The 20,920-nt window shown below is 43.3% G+C and overlaps 1 protein-coding gene across 4 annotated transcripts in view; it reads right to left on the reverse strand.

The window, feature by feature from the left end:
• Positions 1 to 2,705: 2,705 nt before the first annotated feature.
• ZNF564 (zinc finger protein 564) overlaps positions 2,706 to 20,920 on the reverse strand; it is a 33,027-nt gene continuing 14,812 nt past the window's right edge. For all 4 annotated transcript variants that reach the window (XM_055239416.2, XM_055239415.2, XM_055239413.2 and 1 more), the window contains exons 2-4: positions 5,998 to 6,124; positions 5,677 to 5,737; positions 2,706 to 5,287 (exon numbers count right to left, since the gene is read on the reverse strand). In XM_055239416.2, the coding sequence (XP_055095391.1) occupies positions 3,817 to 5,287; positions 5,677 to 5,737; positions 5,998 to 6,031 (1,566 nt within the window). In that variant the 5' untranslated portion in view covers positions 6,032 to 6,124 and the 3' untranslated portion in view covers positions 2,706 to 3,816. The remainder of the gene's footprint in view (positions 5,288 to 5,676; positions 5,738 to 5,997; positions 6,125 to 20,920) is intronic.

Raw genomic sequence — 20,920 nt, forward strand, 5'->3', positions numbered from 1 at the left:
GGGTCTCACTCTGCCACATAGGTTGAAGTGCAGTGGCATGATCTCAGCTCACTGCAACCTCCACTTCCCAGGTTCAGGCAATTCTCCTGCCTCAGCCTCCCGAGTAGCTGGAATTACAGGCATGTACCACCATGCCCGGCTAATTTTTATATTTTTAGTAGAGACGGGGGTTCACCATGTAGGCCAGACTGGTCTCGAACTCCTGACCTCAAGCTATCTGCCCACCTCAGCCTCCCAAAGTACTGGGATTACAGGCGTGAGCCACCATGCCTGGGCATAGTGTTTCCATTAGTAGTATTCATATTGCAGTATTATTGTCATCATCATTTTCATAAAGTAGAAAGTTAAAACTTCTCTCAATGGTATCCACAATTTACACTGAACTATGCCTTGAGAACAAGATACAACCTGGCCTGAGAAACAGAACTAATGCTTGTAACTTAGTTCTGTGACAACTATACTGATTTCTTCTATGGTTGCTTATTCTTCCATACCTTCTAAGTAAATTCCGTGATTATTAGTTTTGGGTGATTCATGCCTTCTTCACTAGAAAGAACAATTTGGTTTATTATGCTATTTTCCACCCATTTCTCCAACACCAGTCACTATTTCAGTCAGACCATGAAGAAAAATATTTTTGGAAATGGAAACCTGATGTTCTGCCATTTAAAGGTACTTCATGAAATCCACTCCAAGAGGGATCACTTGCTTCATTTCCTTGCAGAGCTTTTTTTTTTATATATATATATATATATTTTTGAGATGGAGTCCCACTCTGTCACCCAGGCTAGAGTGCAGTGGTGGGATCTTGGCTTACTGCAACCTCCGCCTGTCGGGTTCAAGCAATTTTCCTGCCTCAGCCTCCCAAGCAGCTAGGATTACAGGCATGCGCCACCATGCCTGGCTAACTTTTTGTATTTTTAGTAGAGTTCAGGTTTCACCATGATGGCCAGGATGGTCTCAAACTCCTGACCTCGTGATCCACCCACCTCACCCTCCCAAAGTGCTGGGATTACAGACATGAGCCACTGGGCCTGGCCCATTTATTTCTTTATTGTGCAAGCAGTGACTTCTTATTTATCCACTGCTTTTTTTTTTTTTTTTTTTTTTGAGATGGAGTTTTGCTCTGTTACCTAGGCTGGAGTGCAGTGGCGTGATCTCAGCTCACTGTAACCTCTGCCTCCTATGTTCAAGCAATTCTCTTGCCTCAGCCTCCCAAGTAGCTGGGATTACAGGTGTGCACCACCACACCCAGCTAATTTTTCTATTTTTAGTGGAGATGGGGTTTCACTATGTTGGCCAGGCTGGTCTCGAACTCCTGGCCTTAAGTGATCTGCCTGCCTCGGCCTCCCAAAGTGCTGGGATTACAGGCGTGAGCCACCACACCAGGCCTGGCTCTCCATTTCTTGAACAACACCTTTATCCCAGATACAGAATTAGCGGTCAATAGTTACACATTACCTATTATATAAAATTTCCATACCTAAGAAGTTCTCTCCCACCTTTTCTGGACAGTATATGCTGCTAATTTCTTCTCATATTCTTAAAGATTTCCAAGCAAAAAATTTCTATTTGCTTAAATTATCAGATATATATTTGATATATGTCTGTGAATAGTGTGCAGAGAAATTAAAATTATCCCTCCTCAATAAAGGGAAGTGGTTATCATAGGCCCTGGGTCTGGGAGTGAGGTCCAGTTCTACAGTGAAGGAGGGAGGAGACAGGGGAGTCAATCCTGGGGATCAAATCTAAATGCCTACTAAAATCCAAATGGACTGTGTAGGAACAGGTCCCTCATGGATAGAAAAACAAAAAAAACAGTGCTGAGAACAAGTAGGAAAGAGACCTAGAGAATAGGCACAGTGGCTCACACCTGTAACCCCAGCACTATCAGAGGCCAAGGTGGGCAGATCACTTGAGATCAGGAGTTCAAGACCAGCCTGGCCAACATGGCGAAATTCTGTCTCTACTAAAAATACAAATATTAGCTAGGTGTCGTGGTGCACACCTGTAATCCCAGCTACTCAAGAGGCTGAAGCATGAGAATCGCTTGAATCTGGGAGGCAGAGGGTGCAGTGAGCCAAGATCTCACCGCTGCACTCCAGCTTGGGTGACAGAGCAAGACCCTATCTCAAAAAAAAAAAAAAAAAAAGAGAGAGAGAGAGAGACCTAGAGTGTCTTGGTATGCTGAAGGTCCCACAAGGTCTGTGCAGTACTGTGGCCTTTTTTCCCTTTTTTGTGTGTAAAACATACATAAAAATTCACCATCATAATCAATTTTAAGTGTACGGTTCAGTGCCATTAAGAACATTCATACTAATGTGCAACCATCACTACTATCCATCTCTAGAACCCTTTTTATCTTGCAAAATTGAAACCCTATGCCCATTAAATAACTATCCATTACCCAATTTCCCTAACCCTTGGCAAATGGTATTGTACTTTTTCTATCAATATGACTATTCTAGATACCACATATAAGTAGACTCATACAGTATTGTCTTTACACGAATGGCCCATTTCACTTAGCACGTCAAGGTTCATCTTGCAGCATATGTGAAAATTGCCTTCCTTTGTAAGGCTCAGTAACATTCTCTTGTATGCATAAACTTCCTTTTGTTTATTCATCTGTTGATGAAAACCTGAGTAGTTTCCAGAGTTTACCTATTGTGAATGATGCTATGTACACAGGTGTACAAAACCTATTTGAGACTGCTTTCAATCTTTTTATTTTCCCAGAAATGGAAATGCTGATCATATGTTATTTCTATATTTTAATCTGGGGATCTGCCATACTGTTTTCAGCAGGCTTATACCACTGTATATTCCCAGTGATAGTGCACAACGTTCTCCAACATTCCACATCCTTGCCAATATTTCTCGTTTTCCATCTTTGATACTACTAATCGTAATGAGACACTATGCATGTCTTGAGTTTGATTTGTATTTCCCTAATGACTAAAGATGTCAAGCATTGTTATGTGCTTATTGGTCATCTGGATATCTTCTTTGGAGAAATGTCTATTCAAGTCCTTTCCTCCATTTTAAAATTGGATTGTGTCTTAGCTTGGGTTGCTAAAACAAAATACCATAAATTGGAAAGCTTAATTCATCAACAAACATTTATTTCTCACGGTTTGGGAGGCTGGGAAGTCCAATATCAAGGCACTGGCAGAGTCCGTGTCTGGTAAGGGCCTGCTTCCTGGTTCAACAATAGCTATCTTCTCACTGCACCCTCTCATGGTGAAGGGCAAAGCTAGCTCTCTAGGGACTCCTATCAGGAAACTAATCCCAATTACAAGGCCTCCATCTTCATGATGTCCTCCAATCCTAAAAACCACCAGAGACAGGGCCTCCAAACACCATCACATTGGGGTGTGGGGGTGGGGGTAAGGTTTCAACATATGAATCTGAGGGGGCACTCAGCCAAAACATTACACCTCTGGCCCCCAAAATCCATGTCATCACATGTAAAATATATTCATCTCATCCCAAAGGCCTCAAAAGTCTCAGTTAATTCCAGCATGAAGCCTAATGTTTAAACTCAAACTCCAAAGTGTCATCTCAATATCACATAACTCAGACATGGATGAGACGCAGTTCATGCTGAGGCAAAATTCTTCAGCTCCAAACCTGTGAAAACCGAACTAGTTGTGTATTTCCAAAATATGAGACAGGCACAGGATAGACATTCCTATTCCAAAAGTGAGAAACAGGAGAAAGGGGTGAGCTCCCAAACAAGTCCAAAACCCAGAAAGCAAACTGAAGACTTTCCATATTCTTTAGATATGTAGATACTTGTAGAACTGTCCTCCACTATTCATTTTCACAGGTATTCGAAGGTTGTGTGATAAATGAAAGCTTTCCCACATTCCTTACATAGGGTTTATCTCCATTATGAGCTCTTTCATGTCTTTGAAAGGAACTGGAATAACTGAACGTTTTTCCACACTGCTTACATTCATAGGGTTTTTCTCCGGTATGAGTTCTTTCATGTATTCTAATGGAACTGGCATAATTGAATGCCTTCCCACATTCTTTACATTCATAGGGTTTTTCTCCAGTATGAGTTCTTTCATGTGTTCGGACAGAACTAGGACAGTCAAAGGCTTTACCACATACCTGACATTTATAAGGTCCATCTCCAGTGTGCAGTATCATATGCTTTCTAATCCTTTTAAGAGAAATGAAGGCTTTCCCACACACCTGACATTCATAGGGTTTCTCTCCAGTGTGAGTTCTTTCGTGTATTTGAAATGAACTGGGACAGTCAAAGGCTCTACTGCATACCTGACATTTATAAGGTCCATCTCCAGTGTGCTTTATCATGTGTCTTCGAACACTTGGGAGAGAAATGAAGGCTTTCCCGCATTCCTTACATTCATAGGGCTTCTCTCCAGTGTGAGTCCTTTCATGTGTTCGAACATTACTGGAAGAACTGAAGGTTTTACCACATTTATTACATTCATAGGGTTTCTCCCCAGTATGAGTTCTTTCATGCTTTCGAACATAACTGGGAAAAATAAAGGCTCTCCCACATACTTTACATTTATAAGGTCCATCCCCAGTGTGCCTAATCATATGACTTTGAAAATTTGTGAAAGAAATGAAGGCCTTCCCACACTGTTTACATTCATGGGGTTTCTCTCCAGTATGAGTTCTTTCATGTATTCGAAATAAACTGGGGCGGTCAAAAGCTTTTCCACATTCCTGACATTTATAAGGTCCATCTCCAGTGTGCCTAATCATGTGTCTTTGAAAACTTGGAAGAGAAATGAAAGCTTTCGCACATTCCTGACATTCATAGGGTTTCTCTCCAGTGTGAGTTCTTTCATGTATTTGAAATAAACTGGGGCGGTCAAAGGCTTTCCCACATTCCTGACATTTATATGGTCCATCTCCAGTGTGCTTAATCATGTGTCTTCGAACACTTGGGAGAGAAATGAAGGCTTTCCCACATTCCGGACATGCGTAGGGTTTCTCACCAGTGTGAGTTCTTTCATGTCTTCGAAAGGATTGACAAGAACTGAAGGCTTTCCCACACTGCTTACATTTATATGGTTTCTCTCCATATTCCTGATAGTCATATGGTTTGTGTCCAAGGTGAGATCTGACGTGCCTACTAAGAGATGAATGATGCATGAAGACTTTCCCACACAAACTACATTCACATGGTCTTACTATAGTAGGAATTTTCTTGTTCAGATTAAGATTGAGAATCTGACTAAAGGCTTCTCCACATTGATCATATTCTTTACTTTCACTGAGTCCCTCTTCCATATGATTGCTGGAAAAAACAGAAAGCAAGATTTAGTGGTTTGTGACTTTATATTTATTAATAGGTATTTGCCTTACATTTTTACCATAATCGGGGAAAGGGTAAGTTTTCAGGCCTGTATGAATTGTTTGAAAGTGAATGGATGGAATGCTCTGCAAGAGGGCTCAACAGTAGCTATTAACAAAAAAGTGATATTCATATATACAGTTTCTTAATACTATTTCCAAGTGAATGATTTTGCAACACTGAACATCTATGTCACACTTTTTCTTTTTCTGGTGAAAAAGTTGTAGGAATAAATAAATTTGAAGCTGGGCTTATTGGTTTGTTTCCTTATTTTTAAAATTTCATGACACACTAAGAAGGAGACATTGCTTTTTCTTGTTAGTGCAAATTACCTTAAAATTCTCCCCTGATTTTTGTACCAATCTTCAATGCTCTGGTCTTCCCATTTTTTTCCTAAAATATAGTCAGAAAAAATCCTTATGAACTGATAGACATTACAGAAAACAGAAAAATGACTAGATTCTAGTGAACCTTTTGAACTGATAGACATTACAGAAAAATGACTAGATTCTAAGTTCATGATAAGGTGCAAACATCCCTGATTTACTCACCCAAGTATTCCCTTTTCCACATCAGACATCATGAAAAAGCATTAAAAGGCAAGAAACACTTCTTCTCTAACTGACTAAGAGAAGGAATGATGTCATCCTTACCTACACAGGCCAGGTTTCTAAAGGTTTCCCGCATCACATCTCTGTAGAGTTTCTTCTGGGAAGGATCCAGCAAAGCCCACTCCTCAAGTGTGAAGTTCACAGCCACATCCTCAGAGGCCACTGAGTCCTAAGACATCCCAAATATGCAATGCAGGAGGAAGAATGAGATGACAGTACAGGGATGTAAACCCAATTCATAAAAGTTCACAAATGGCTAGGTGCGGTGGCTCATGCCTGTAATCCCAGCACTTTGGGAGGACAAGGCACACAGATCACCTGAGGTCAGGAACTTGAGGCCAGCCTGGTCAACATGGTGAAACCCCATCTCTACTAAAAATACATGAATTAGCTGGGCGTGGTGGCGTATGCCTGTAATCCCAGCTACTCAGGAGGCTGAGGCAGGGGAATTGCTTAAACGAGGGAGGCAGAGGTTATGGTGAACCAAGATCACGCCACTGCACTTGAGCCTGGGTGACAGAGACCCCGTCTCAAACAAACAAACAAACAAAAGTTGACAAATGATGTGGCAGTCTCCATTTGTTTTATGATAAATAAATATGGTTGTCAGAATTCTGTCTACATTCACTTTCTCATAAATTTAATTACCCCATGAAAACATGCAACTGATCTCTACATTATTACTGTAGTCACTACAAGTTTTATTGGTCTCTAACGGCAGGATCCAGTTCACCTTGGAGAAACAAATAAAATGCTATACAAAGAAAACAAATTTTGGCCAGGCCTGGTGGCTCACGCCTGTAATCCCAGCACTTTGGGAGGCTGAGGCAAGCAGATCACGAGGTGAGGAGTTTGAGACCAGCCTGACCAACACGGTGAAACCCTGTCTCTACTAAAAATACAAAAAAATTAGCCGGGCACGGTGGCACACACCTGTAATCCCAGCTACTCAGGGGGCTGATGCAGAAGAATAGCTTGAACCCAGGAGGCGGAGGTTGCAGTGAGCTGAGATCGTGCCATTGCACTCCAGCCTGGAGGACAGAGACAGACTAAGTCTCAAAAAAAAAAAAAAAAAAAATGTAAGATCATAATTCCTTCTGGGAAAAAATTCCATCTCCTTTCATATCTCACACCAATCAGCATTCCATGAAACACAGGGCTGGCCAGGTGCACTGGCTCATGCCTGTAATCTCAACACTTCGGGAGGCAGAGGCAGGCGGATCACCTGAGATCAGGAGTTTGAGACCAGCCAGCCCAACATGGCAAAACCCTGTCTCTACTAAAATTACAAAAAATTTGCCGGGCATGGTGGTGGGCACCTGTAATACCAGCTACTTGGGAGGCTGAGGAAGGAGAATCGCTTGAGACCAGGAGGCGGACGTTGCAGTGAGTAGAGATTGTGCCACTGCACTCCAGCCTGGGTGACAAGAGCAAAACTCTGTCTCCAAAAAAAAAAAAAAGAAAAGAAAGAAAGAAACACAGGACAAAACCTGAAAAAGGTATCCATGAATAAATAAATATACACTGAAGAAGTGGAACCATTTTCTTCTGTTCCCTTCGTCAAACATGAGGCCAGAAGGCCCATAGAAATCCACTTTCTGACAAAATCCAGCTGACCATACTTTCCTGAAGGATTCCAGGCCATTAGACGTAGACAGATCAAGTTGGTTGAATGAAAATATTCCTCTACAAAAGTAGTCATTTTAACCTGCATGTATAACATTTGTTATAGAGTCATTGATTCCTTTGACTCTGTCCCATTTCACTAGGCTAGGAAGCTACTGGGAAGACAGAATACAGGCATGAAGAAGAAGGTATGGCAACTTAGGCAGTGCCCCCTCACCCAGCAATATTCCCACAGTCATGAACGTCAAGGGCAGTTTCCTACCTATTTTTACCTTATATACACACACATACTAAGAAGATAAAATGCCAGAAGAGTTTTTTCTGGCAGACACATAACAAGGTATCCTATGACTTGCTAACCTTGAGGAACAGGTTAAGAGTTGCAATTTCTGAGGGATTTCATTCAAGTCCAGATGGTTTGATGGCGAATTTGACCATGATTATAAAATACATGAAGGGATCAGCAGTGCTTTCCTCCAAAAGAACATAAAATCCTCTTTCTCGAATTTCAAGAGGAAATGATTCCTGACCAGTCACTATGTGATATTACATTGTGTAACGTCAAGGCAAAATAAAATAAGGGGAAAGATGGGTTCTTTTGGTTTTCTTAGAAATGGGAACTTGCTCTGTCATCCACACTGGAGTGCAGTGGCATGATCACAGCTCACTGAAGCCTTCATCTCCTGGGCTCATGTGATCCTCCCTCCCGAGCCTCCCAAGTAGCTAGAACTATAGTCACAAGACACCACGCCTAGCTAATTTTTAAATTTTTTGTAAAGATGGGGTCTTACTTTGTTGCTCAAGCTGGTCTCAAATTCCTGCCTCTGCCTCCCAAAGTGCTGGGATTACAGGTGTGAACCACCACATCTGGCTGGAAAGATGGGTTCTCAGAAAGAACGAAATGTCCTCAAGATAGCCTCTTACAAAATATTTTTTAAATTCTATAAATCCCCCAAAGACTGTTGAAGAGTCAACAAAAAGTTCTTCTCTAAATGTAGCAGGAATAATGAGTATCTAACAATGGTCAAACTCCTCTGAAGAACAACGTGATAGCTTCCCTAACCTTTAACAAGAATTCTGAATACTGGCCAGGCATAGTGGCTCATGCCTGTAATCCCAGCACTTTGGGAGGCTGAGGCAGGCAGATCACTTGAGTTCACTTGAGTCAGGATCATTTGAGTTAGGAGTTTGAGTCTGACCTGGGAAACATGGCGAAACCTCGTCTCTACTAAAAATACAAAAATTACCCAGGCATGGTGACGCGCACCTGTTACCCCAGCTACCTGGGAGGCTAAGGCAGGAGAATCACTTGAACCCAGGAGGTGGAAAGTGCAGTGAGCCGAGATCGCGCCACTGCACTCCAGCCTGGGTGGCAAGACTCTGTCTCAAAAAAAAAAAAAAAAAAAAAAGAACATAGGAGAGCCATGGTAGGCACTGAGGAGAAAAGACCACATATCTTTCTTACGATACCACAGAAGGCCACAACCCAGATCAGGAACAAAGGCTCACTAACAAATCATATGATTACAGAATATGTCACACCTCCAGGTAAAATGCTCAATTAAAGCCCAAGAAGGAAGGTCAGAGACAAAAAAACAAACAAAAGCAAGGGCAACTAATAGAAAAAAGTAAAAAATATGGTAGATATTAATACAACTGTATCGATAATCACTTTGAATGTCAATGGTCCAAATATAATTAGAAGACAGATGCTGTTATAGTAGATTTTAGAAACATAGTAAGTTGGCTAAAACGAAACCACTTTAAATACAAAGACACACATATCAAAGGTAAAGGGATAGAGAAATACATAAAATGCTAACATAAATTAAAAGAAACACGGCATAGCTATCTTAGTATCACAAAGTACACTTCAGAGAAAGGAAAAAACACAGAGATAAGCCAGGTGCAGTGGCACATGCCGATGGTCCCAGCTACTTAGGAGGCTGAGATGGAGGATCACCTGAGCCCAGGAGCTGAAGAATATAATGAGCTATAATTTATTGTGAATAGACACTGCACTCCAGCCTGGGGAACAGCGAGACCTTAATCTCCACAAAAAAATTTAAAAAAAAATTTTTTTTAATTAACCAGTGGTGGTATCACAAACGTGTAGTCAGCTACTTGAGAAGCTGAGGCAGGTAGATTGCTGAAGCCTGGGAGTTCAAGGCTGCAAAGAGCTATATGATCACACCACTGCACTCCAGCCTGGGAGACAGAGTGAGACTCTGTCTCTAAAAAAAAAAATAAATTAAATTTTTAAAATAAATAAATAAAGAGATATAAGTGGGCATCACATAATGATAAAGGACTCAACAGGCCAAGAAGACCTGACAACGCTTAGTGTGTGTTTGCATAACAAGTGCTGCAAAATACATGTGGCAAAATACAACTGATAGAACTGCAGAGAGAAATACACTCATCTACTTGTATGGTTGGAGACTGCAGCACCCCTCCAGCAGTAATTAAGAGATCAAACAGGGAGAAAATCCGAAAGGACATAGCATCATCAAACAACTGAATTTAACTGAAATGCAGGGAATACTTCATCTAACAATAGCAAAACACAAATTCTTCTCAAGTTCACAGGAATATTCACAAAAATAAGCCAAATACTGGGGCATAAAACACACCTTAATAAATATGAAAAATTTAAAAAAACTCATACAAAGTATGCTCAGACCACAAGTCATTCATCTAGAAATCAATAACAGAGATAGTTACCAATTCCCCCAAATCCTTAAACAACACAATTCTAAATAAACACATGGATCAAAGAAGTCTGAGAAATCAAAAATTATTTTGACCTAAAATGAAAATGAAAACAAAACTTATGAAAAATTATGGTATACAGCAAAAGCAGTGCATAGAAGAATATTTACAGCATTGAACACCTACACCAGGAAAGAACAAGGGTTTATAATGAATCATCTGAGAGTCTACTTCAGGCTGGGTGCAGTGGCTCACACCTATAATCCCAGCAATTTGGGAGGCCAAGGCAGGCAGATTACTTGAGGCTAGGAGTTGGAGACCAGCCTGGACAACATGGTAAAACCTCGTCTCTACTAAAAATACAAAAATTAGCTGGGTGTGGTGGCGCGTGCCTGTAATCCCAGCTACTCAGTAGGCTGAGATACAAGAATCACTTGAACCTGGGAGATGGAGGTTACAGTGAGCCAAGATCATGCCACTGCACTCCAGCCTGGGCTACACAGCAAGCTGCTGTCTCCAAAAAAAAAAAAAAAAGAAAAAGAAAAAAAAAAACAGGAAAACAGAAAAACAAGAGAGCAAATTAAACCCAAGTTAAGCACACAGACAGAACAATTGGAGAAGTCAATCAAATGGCAGGAAATCAATAGAGATTAAAAAAAAACAATAAAATTGCTAAACCTCTAGTCATGGTAAGAAAAAAGAAATTACTAAGATCAGAAATGAAAGGAGGCAAGTAAAAACTAAAGAACATTTGAAAAATCTACCATCCACTCATGGTGGCAAACTGGGAACAGAGAACCTCCTCCTCAGAAAGAACATCAATGAGGAACCTGCAGCTAACATCATACTTAACAGTAAGAAACTAGATGCTTTCTAGACAAGATCAGAAGCAGGATAAGAATGTCTTCTCTCACCACTGCTATTCAACAACATCCTTAAAGTCCTAGATAAGCAACAAGACGGAGGAAATAAAAAGTACACCAATTGAGAAGGAAGAAATAAAATTGTCTTTGCTGCATAAGACATAATTATATAAAATATATAGATGGCATATAAACATATGAAAACATGCATATTTTGTCACTGGGGAATTACAAATTTAAAAATTAAAGACCAACACAACCCTTATTAGAATGGCTAAAATTTAAAACACTGAGAACACCAAATGATGGCAAAGACTTTCATATAATCAGAATCATGTCACGTGGTATTTGTGACTGGCTTCATTATAGGTTTCTCAAGTCACATCTATGTTGTAGCATGCATCCCCACTTTGTATTTATGGTAGAATTACATTCCACTGTATGGATATACACATTTTGTTTATCTATCATCCAATGATGTGTTACAGTCAGCCCTCCATACTTGGGGTTTCTGCATCCTCAGATTCAACCACCCTCTGATCATGTACTATGTAGTGAGGTCTACGATGGTTAGATACATACTGAACATGTCTAGACTTTTTCTTCTTGTCATTATTCCCTAAACAACACAATATAACAACTATTTACCTAAAATTTATTGTATTAGGTATTATAAGTGAGCTAAAGATGATTTCAAGTATATGGAAGAAAATGTTTTCTAGCCGGGCGCGGTGGCTCACGCTTGTAATCCCAGCACTTTGGGAGGCCGAGGCGGGCGGAACACGAGGTCAGGAGATCGAGACCACGGTGAAACCCCGTCTCTACTAAAAATACAAAAAATTAGCCGGGCGTGGTGGCGGGCGCCTGTAGTCCCAGCTACTCGGAGAGGCTGAGGCAGGAGAATGGCGTGAACCTGGGAGGTGGAGCTTGCAGTGAGCCGAGATTGCGCCACTGCACTCCAGCCTGGGCTACAGCGAGATTCCGTCTCAAAAAAAAAGAAAATGTTTTCTAGGCCGGGCACAGTGGCTCATGCCTGTAATCCCAGCACTTTGGGAGGCCAAGGCAGGTGGATCACCTGAGGTCGGGAGTTCGAGACCAGCCTGACCAACAAGGAGAAACCCCGTCTCTAATAAAAATACAAAATTAGCCGGGCATGGTGGCGCATGCCTGTAATCCCAGTTACTCGAGAGGCTGAGGCAAGAGAATCGCTGGAACAAGGGAGGGGGAGGTTGCAGTGAGCGGAGATCTCGCCATTGCACTCCAGCCTGGGCAACAAGAGTGAAACTCTGTCTAAAAAAAAAAAATTTATTAATTTCCATTTTGAGTTATTCAGTAACAATGTATAGAAATAACAGATTTTTAGGCCGGGCGCAGTGGCTCACGCCTGTAATCCCAGCACTTTGGGAGGCCGAGGCAGGTGGATCATGAGGTCAGGAGATCGAGACCATCCTGGCTAACACGGTGAAACCCCCATCTCTACTAAAAATATAAAAAATTAACCGAGCATGGTGGTGGGCGCCTGTAGTCCCAGCTACTTGGGAGGCTGAGGCAGAAGAATGGCATGAACCTGGGAGGCGGAGCTTGTAGTGAGCTGAGATCGCGCCACTGCACTCCAGCCTGGGCAACAGAGTGAGACTTCGTCTCAAAAAAAAAAAAAAAAAAAAAAAGCAAGCAAAGAAATAACAGATTTTTGAAGGTTCAGTTTGTATCCTACCAATTCGCTTAATTCATTTATTTCTTCTAAGTGTGTGTGCCGGGTGGGGGACTCTCTTGGATGTTCTATGTGTAAAATCATATAATTTGTGAGCAGGAAAAAATTTCCTTCTTCCTGTCCAATTTTGATATCTTTTCTTTTTCTTGTCTAATTACTCTGACTAGAGCATCCAGTACTATGTTGAATAGTAGTGGTGAAAGTTAACTAAGTCTCAATAGCTTTTTTTAAATAGAATAAAAAAAATGGTAAGTTAAAATGTAAAATGATTATATAATACACATTTAACATATGAATATACATTTACACTGTTAATGTATAAATACAAAATAAAGTAAAATATAAAATAATATTAGCTGGGTGCAATAGCTCACACCTGTAATCCTAACACTTTAGGAGGCAAAGACAGGAGGACTGCTTAATGCCCAGGAGTTTAAGACCAGCCTGGGCAACATAGTGAAATCCTGTCTCTATAAAAAAAAAAAAATTTGGCCAGGCGCAGTGGCTCACGCCTGTAATCCCAGCACTTTGGGAGGCCAAGGCGGGTGGATCACGAGGTCAGGAGTTACACACTAGCCTGGACAAGATGGTGAAACCCCGTCTCTACTAAAAATACAAAAAAATTAGCTGGGCATGGTGGTGGGCACCTGTAATTCCAGCTACTTGGGAGGCTGAGGCAGAGAATTGCTTGAACCCGGGAGGCGGAGGTTGCAGTGAGCCAAGATTGTGCCACGGCATTCCAGCCTGGGCAACAGAGCAAGACTCTGTCTAAAAATAAATAAATAAGGGCCGGGCGCGGTGGCTCACGCTTGTAATCCCAGCACTTTGGGAGGCCTAGGCGGGTGGATCATGAGGTCAGGAGATCGAGACCACGGTGAAACCCCGTCTCTACTAAAAATACAAAAAAAAAATTAGCCGGGCGTGGTGGCGGGCACCTGTAGTCCCAGCTACTCGGAGAGGCTGAGGCAGGAGAATGGCGTGAACCCGGGAGGCGGAGCTTGCAGTGAGCCGAGATTGCGCCACTGCACTCCAGCCTGGGCGACAGAGCGAGACTCCGTCTCAAAAAAATAAATAAATAAATAAATAAAAAATAAAAAAATTTTAACTAGTCAAGTGTGGCGGCACAAGCCTGTAATCCCAGCTACTTGGGAGGCTGACACAGAAGGATGCTTGAGTACAAGACGTCAAGGCTACAGTGAGCTATGATTGTGCCAATACACTCCAGTCTGGGCAACAGAGCAAGATGCTGTCTCCAAAAAAAAAAAAAAGTATCAACTTTAGTTAATAATAATGTTGCTTCATCAATTTTCATCATCATGAGATGTAATGTTGGTTCACAATCATAACTAATACACTACACTAAGGCAGTATGTTAAAAATAGAGGAGATAGGCCAGGCGTGTTGACTCACACCTGTAATCCCAGTACTTTGGGAGGTCAAGGAAGGTGGATCACCTGAGGTCAGGAGTTCAAGACCAGCCTGGCCAACGTGGCGAAAGCCAGTCGCTACTAAAAAAATACAAAAAAAAACTAGCTAGACATGGTGGCGGGCGCCTGTAATCCCAGCTACTCCGGAGGCTGAGGCAGAATAAACCCTTGAATCTAGGAGGCAGACGTTGCAGTGAGATGAGATCGTGCCACCGCACTCCAGCCTCGGTGACACAGCGAGACTCTGTCTCAAAAGAAAAAAAAAAATAGGGGAGGTAGGGAGAAGGGGCTCTGTAATAGCTCCTAAATTTTTCTGTAAACTATGAATTAAAAAAGCAAATAAACTAACCTTTCATGGAAGATTCATAATTGTGTAAAAAAGAAAGCTGGCTGGGCGCAGTGGCTCACGCCTGTAATCCCAGCACTTTGGGAGGCCAAGGCGGGTGGATCACAAGGTCAGGAGATCGAGACCATCCTGGCTAACATGGTGAAACCCCATCTCTACTAAAAATACAAAAAACAAAAACAAAAACAAAAAAAAGAGCCGGGCGAGGTGGCACGCGCCTGTAGTCCCGGTGACTTGGGAGGCTGAGGCAGAAGAATCGCTTGAACCCAGGAGGCAGAGGTTGCAGTGAGCCAAGATCACGGCACTGCACTACAGCCTGGGTGACAGAGCAACCATCCATCTCAAAAAAAGAAAAAGAAAAAAGAAACCTGACATTCCATAGTACATACAGTATAACGCCACTTGCGTAAGATTCATTCGAAAGTAGAATATATAATTGACTGGCTTAAAATAAAATATATTGACATAGGGTTAAATACACAGGTTAAGAAAAGCAAGGAAATTATCTTATCATCTATACCACTGGCCCCACCTGGAAAGAGATTGGATGATTTAGCTTCTAGGAATCATTTCAAGTGGGGCATGTGGTGAGAAGTCTTCAAAGTGTGGCCTGGCTGTCATTAGACTGACATTCCCTTTACAATGTTTCAGTTGACTGTGCAACTGTTTTATGTAGTTTCCTCATATGCAATATGTTTAGTAAGTTTCCACGATGAAAACTCAATACACAAATAAATCTCAGTGTACTCCGAATTGTGAGCATCAAGCCACTGAAGTAAACATTTAAAAGATAGCATAGGGCCAGTGTGGTGGCTCACACCTGTAATCCCAACACTTTGGGAGGCCGAGGCGGGCAGATCACAAGGTCAGGAGATCAAGACCATCCTGGCTAATACAGTGAAACCCCGTCTCTACTAAAAATACAAAAAATTAGCCAGGCGTGGTGGCAGGCACCTGTCATCCCAGCTACTCAAGAGGCTGAGGCCGAGGAATCGCTTGAACCTGGGAGACAGGAGGTTGCAGTGAGCCAAGATTGTGACACTGCACTCCAGCCTAGGTGACAGAGTGAGACTCCGTTTCAAAAAAAAAAAAGAAATGCTATTTCTTGGCCGGGCATGGTGGCTCACGCCTGTAATCCCAGCACTTTGGGAGGCCAAGGTTTTCGAGACCAGCCTGGCCAACATAGTGAAACCCTGACTCTACTAAAAATACAAAAATTAGCCAGGCATGGTAGCAGGCGCCTGTAGTCCCAGCTACTCAGGAGGCTGAGCCACAAGAATTGCTTGAACCAGGTAGGCAAAGGTTGCAGTGAGCAAAGATTAGGGCACTACACTCCAGCGTGGGTAACAGAGTGAGACTCTGTCTCAAAAAAAAAAAAAAAAAAAAAAAAAAAAAAGGTTTAAGAAATACTACTTCTAGACCAGGCACACACATGGAATCCCAGCATTCTGGGAGGCCAAGGTAGGAGGATCACTTGAAGCCAGGAGTTCAAGATCAGCCTAGGCAACATAATGAAACCTCAACCAAAATTAAAAATTAGCTGGGCACGATGGCACATATCTGTAGTCCCAGCTACTCAGGAGGTTGAGGCAGGAGGATCGCTTGAACCCAAGAGTTGTAGGCTATGTGAGCTATGATCATGCCAGTGCAGATCACGCCTGGTGACATAAGGAGACCATCTCAAGGAAGAGAGGAAGGAAAGAAAGGGAAAGGAAGAAAGAAAAGAAAAAAGGAAAGGAAGGAAGTAAAGGAAAGAAAGGAAGGAAAAGAAAAAAGGGCCAGGCACCGTAGCTCACGCCTGTAATCCCAGCACTTTGGGAGGCCGAAGTGGGTGTATCACCTGAGGTCAGGAGTTTGACACCAGCCTGACCAACATAGTGAAACCCTGTCGCTACTAAAAATACAAAATTAGCAGGGCATGGTGGCACATCCTGTAATCCCAGCTACTTGGGAGGCTGAGGCAGGAGAATCACTTGAATTCCGGAGGCAGAGGTTGCAGTGAGCCAAGATCATGCCATTGCACTCTGGCCTGGGCAACAAGAGAGAAACTCCACCTGAAAAAAGAAAAGAAGGGGCCGGACGCGGTGGCTCACGCCTGTAATCCCAGCATTTCGGGAGGCCAAGGCGGGTGGATCACCCAAGGTCAGGAGTTCAAGACCAGCCTGGCCAAAATGGTGAAACCTTGTCTCTACTAAAAATACAAAAAAATTAGTCAGGCGTGGTGGGGTGCACCTGTAATCCCAGCTCTCGGGAGGCTGAGGCAGGAGAATGGCTTGAACCCAGGAGGCGGAGGTTGCAGTGAGCTGAGATCACACTACTGCACTCCAGCCTGGGTGACTAAGTGAAACTTCATCTCAGGAAAAAAAAAAAAAGGGAAGGGAAAGAGAAGGGAAGGAAGAGAAGGGGGCCACTTCTAAAAACTGAAATAGCCGGGTGTAGTGGCTCATGCCTGTAATCCCAGCACTTTGGGAGGCCAAGGTGGGTGGATCATGAGGTCAGGAGTTCAAGACCAGCCTGGTCAACATAGTGAAACCCCGTCTCTACCAAAAATACAAAAAGTTAGCCAGGCATGGTGGCACACCTGTAGTCCCTGCTACTCAGGAGGCTGAGGCAGGAGAATCGCTTGAACCCAGGAGGTGGAGGTTGTGGTGAGCCAAGATCGCGCCACTGCACTCCAGACTGGGCAACAAAGCGAGACTTCATCTCATAAAGAAAAAAAAAAAACTGAAATAGAACTCAAATATCTAAGGCCGGGCGCGGTGGCTCACGCTTGTAATCCCAGCACTTTGGGAGGCCGAGGCAGGCGGATCACGAGGTCAGGAGATCGAGAACACGGTGAAACCCCGTCTCTACTAAAAATACAAAAAAAATTAGCCGGGCGTGGTGGCGGGCGCCTGTAGTCCCAGCTACTCGGAGAGGCTGAGGCAGGAGAATGGCGTGAACCCAGGAGGCGGAGCTTGCAGTGAGCCAAGACTGAGCCACTGCACTCCAGCCTGGGCGACAGAGCGAGACTCCGTCTCAAAAAAAAAAAAAAAAAAAAAAAAAAAAAAAAAAAAAAAAAAAAAAAAAAAGAACTCAAATATCTAAATACAGCAAAGACTTCGTACAGTACACTGTTAGAATATGTTAGAGCCTGAATCTGTGTGTCTCTCCCAAAATTCATATATTGAAATTCTAACTCCTAATGTTGTATTAGGAGGTGGCATCTTTGGGAGGTAATCGGGGTTAGGGATCATGAGGGTGGTGCCCTCATAAATGGGATTAGCACCCTTAGAAGAAATGACAGGAGACAGCTTGCTTCCTCTTTCCTCTGCCTTGTGAGGATACAATGAGAGATGATGATCTGAAAACCACAAAGCAGACCCTTACCAGATACTACATCTGCCAGCACCCTGAACTTGGACTTCCCAGCCTCCAGAATGTGAAAACTACATGTGTGTTGTTTAAGCCACCCAGCCAATGGCAATGTATTACAGCATCCCCAGGTGACTAAGACAGTACAGCACTTTCTCAACCATACATCAGGCTTATGAAATAATTAGGACATTATGGCAGTAGCAGAAAGACAGACCAAAGAAATATGGGAAATTCTGAAACCAGGGCATCTATGTAAGGTATGTGAACCTATGACAGAGCACGTATGGTCAGTCAGGGACAGAAACGACGGACAGTTAAACCCCAGGGGCAGGGATAACCCATCTTCTGCCATCATCTCCACATAGTGTTGTGAATTCAGTGTAGAGCTGTCTATTGCAGTGAATTCTTACAATTGTATGTTACCTCAGAAGCCACTTTGAATATGGCTTTAACTTTCTCATACCAGAGGCAGGGCTTAGTCACCCTTAATACAGTTTCCAGTTCTACACCTCCTCCCATTTCCTCCACGTGGTCAATCCAGTTATCTGCCTTACACAGCCGCCTCCCTGTGACCACCTCCCCAGAGACGGCTAGATACAAACTGCTAGAAATCATCCAACTGACCCCACACAAGGAAGGCACAGAGAGGCTGCAGGGACCACCTCTCAGTCAACATGTGACTCCACGGAATTCCCATCTGCTTGCCCTAAACTCACCAACTAGAACTCCCACAGAGTCTCCTATAAAGGTGTCTGTCCAGATTCCTCTGTCTTGCTCCCTGGTTAGGTGTGTATGTCAGGTTCTAAACAGCCACCCTCTTCCTGTTGGCCTACAAGGAGAACTATCCTTTCTCTCTGGGATCTATTACCTAGCAGCCTGTTTCACCCACAGTTCACAAGGAAACCCACATTCAGAAGGTTAAGCAAGACTGAGGACCATTCATGTGAAGATGTGGCCCACTCCTAAGAAATGAGTGAGGCAGCCGGGTGCGGTGGCTCACGACTATAATCCCAGAAATTTGGGAGGCCAAGGCGGGCAGATCACCTGAGGTCAGGAGTTGGAGACCAGCCTGGCCAACATGGAGAAACCCCCCGACTCTACTAAAAATATAAAAAATTAGCCAGGCGTGGTGGCGCATGCCTGTAATCCCAGCTACTCAGGAGGCTGAGGCAGGAGAATCGCTTGAACCCAGGAGGCAGAGGTTGCGGTGAGCCAAGATCACACCATTGCTCTCCAGCCTGGGAAACAAGAGCGAAATTCCGTCTCAAAAAAAAAAAAAAAAAGAAGTGAGTGAGAGAAACATTCTGGGAGCTCCACACATGTGGGCGGCAAGCCACCCAGGCACCGAGGCAAGAGACCGAGGACACAAGCTGTTCCAGTATAATAAAATATAAAACAAGAATAGTTATACCAGATATAGATCTTAGATATGATTATATATGAATATCATTAATCATTAGTTTGTAGCAATTACTCTTTATTCCAATATCGTAATAATCTTTGCTCTATAATCATAACCTAGAAAAAACCAGGCCATACAGAGATAGGAGCTGAGGGGACATAGTGAGAAGTGACCAGAAGACAAGAGTGCGAGCCTTCTGTTATGCCCAGACAGGGCCACTAGAGGGCTCCTTGGTCTAGCGGTAATGCCAGCGTCTGGGAAGATGCCCATTGCCAGGCGGACCGTGGTCTAGCGGTAGCATAAGTGTCAAGGGAAAACACCCGCTACTTAGCAGACCAGGAAAGGGAGTCTCCCTTTCCCCGGCGGAGTTTAGAGAAGACTCTGCTCCTCCATCTCTTGTGTAGGGCCTGACATTAGTCAGGCTCGCCCACAGTTATCCGGAGGCCTGTCTCCCTGTGATGCTGTGCTTCAGTGGTCACGCTCCTAGTCCACCTTCATGTTCCATCCTGTACACCTGGCTCTGCCTTCTAGATAGCAGTAGTAAATTAGTGAAAGTACTAAAAGTCTCTGATATGCAGAAATAATGGCATAAGCTGTCTTTCTCTTTGTCTCCTCTCTCTCTGCCTCGGCTGCCAGGCAGGGAAGGGCCCTCTGTCCAGTGGACACGTGACCCACGTGGCCTTACCTATGACTGGAGATGGCTGACTCTCCTTATCCTGACCCTTTGTCTTGTATCCAATAAATATCAGTGCAGCCTGGCATTCGGGGCCACTACCGGTCTCTGCGACTTGTGGTAGTGGTCCCCCGGGCCCAGCTGCCTTTTCTTTTATCTCTTTGTCTTGTGTCTTTATTTCTACACTCTCTCGTCTCCGCACACGGGGAGAGACCCACCGACCCTGTGGGGCTGGACCCTACACACACACCCTACTCTCTTCTCTTCTGATGTGATTCATGGTCTCAATTCTCACCAGTGACCAGATGTTTACGTGGAGTCAGTTTAAGGTTCTGACCTCTGGTGTCTTTTCTGTGACACCAAAAGTGTAAACACTGACCAGTTCTAACACTAGGTGTCTAACAGTTCAGTTCTGACACCACTCGGAATTAGGACAGATCCTAAAAGTTCAGGGCTCAGTCTCACAACATACCAGTTCACATGCCAGTCAAAAACCACAGGGCCACCCACACTTCTGAACAACTCTGTACAAATCATGAGCTCCCATAATCTCCTCCTCCGGTTCAATAATTTGCTATAACTATTCAAACAACTCAGCAAAACATGTTACTTAAGTATAACTCAGGAACAGGCAAATAAGAGCTGAAAAATGGCAGGGAAAGGGGAGTGGATAGGCAACGCTCCTCATCTTGGGGTGCACCACCCTCCCAGCACATCAATGTCCTCATCAACCTGGAAGAACTCTCTGAATGTCTTTGCTCAAAAATTTTTACACAACTCAATCTCCAGCCTCCACTCTTTCCTGAGGTAGGGAATGGAGCTTAAAGTAACAACCCTCTAGTCATGGG

This window comes from Symphalangus syndactylus, chromosome 13 (genome assembly GCF_028878055.3).
Source record: "Symphalangus syndactylus isolate Jambi chromosome 13, NHGRI_mSymSyn1-v2.1_pri, whole genome shotgun sequence".
In the NCBI taxonomy this organism is placed as follows: Eukaryota; Metazoa; Chordata; class Mammalia; order Primates; family Hylobatidae; genus Symphalangus; species Symphalangus syndactylus.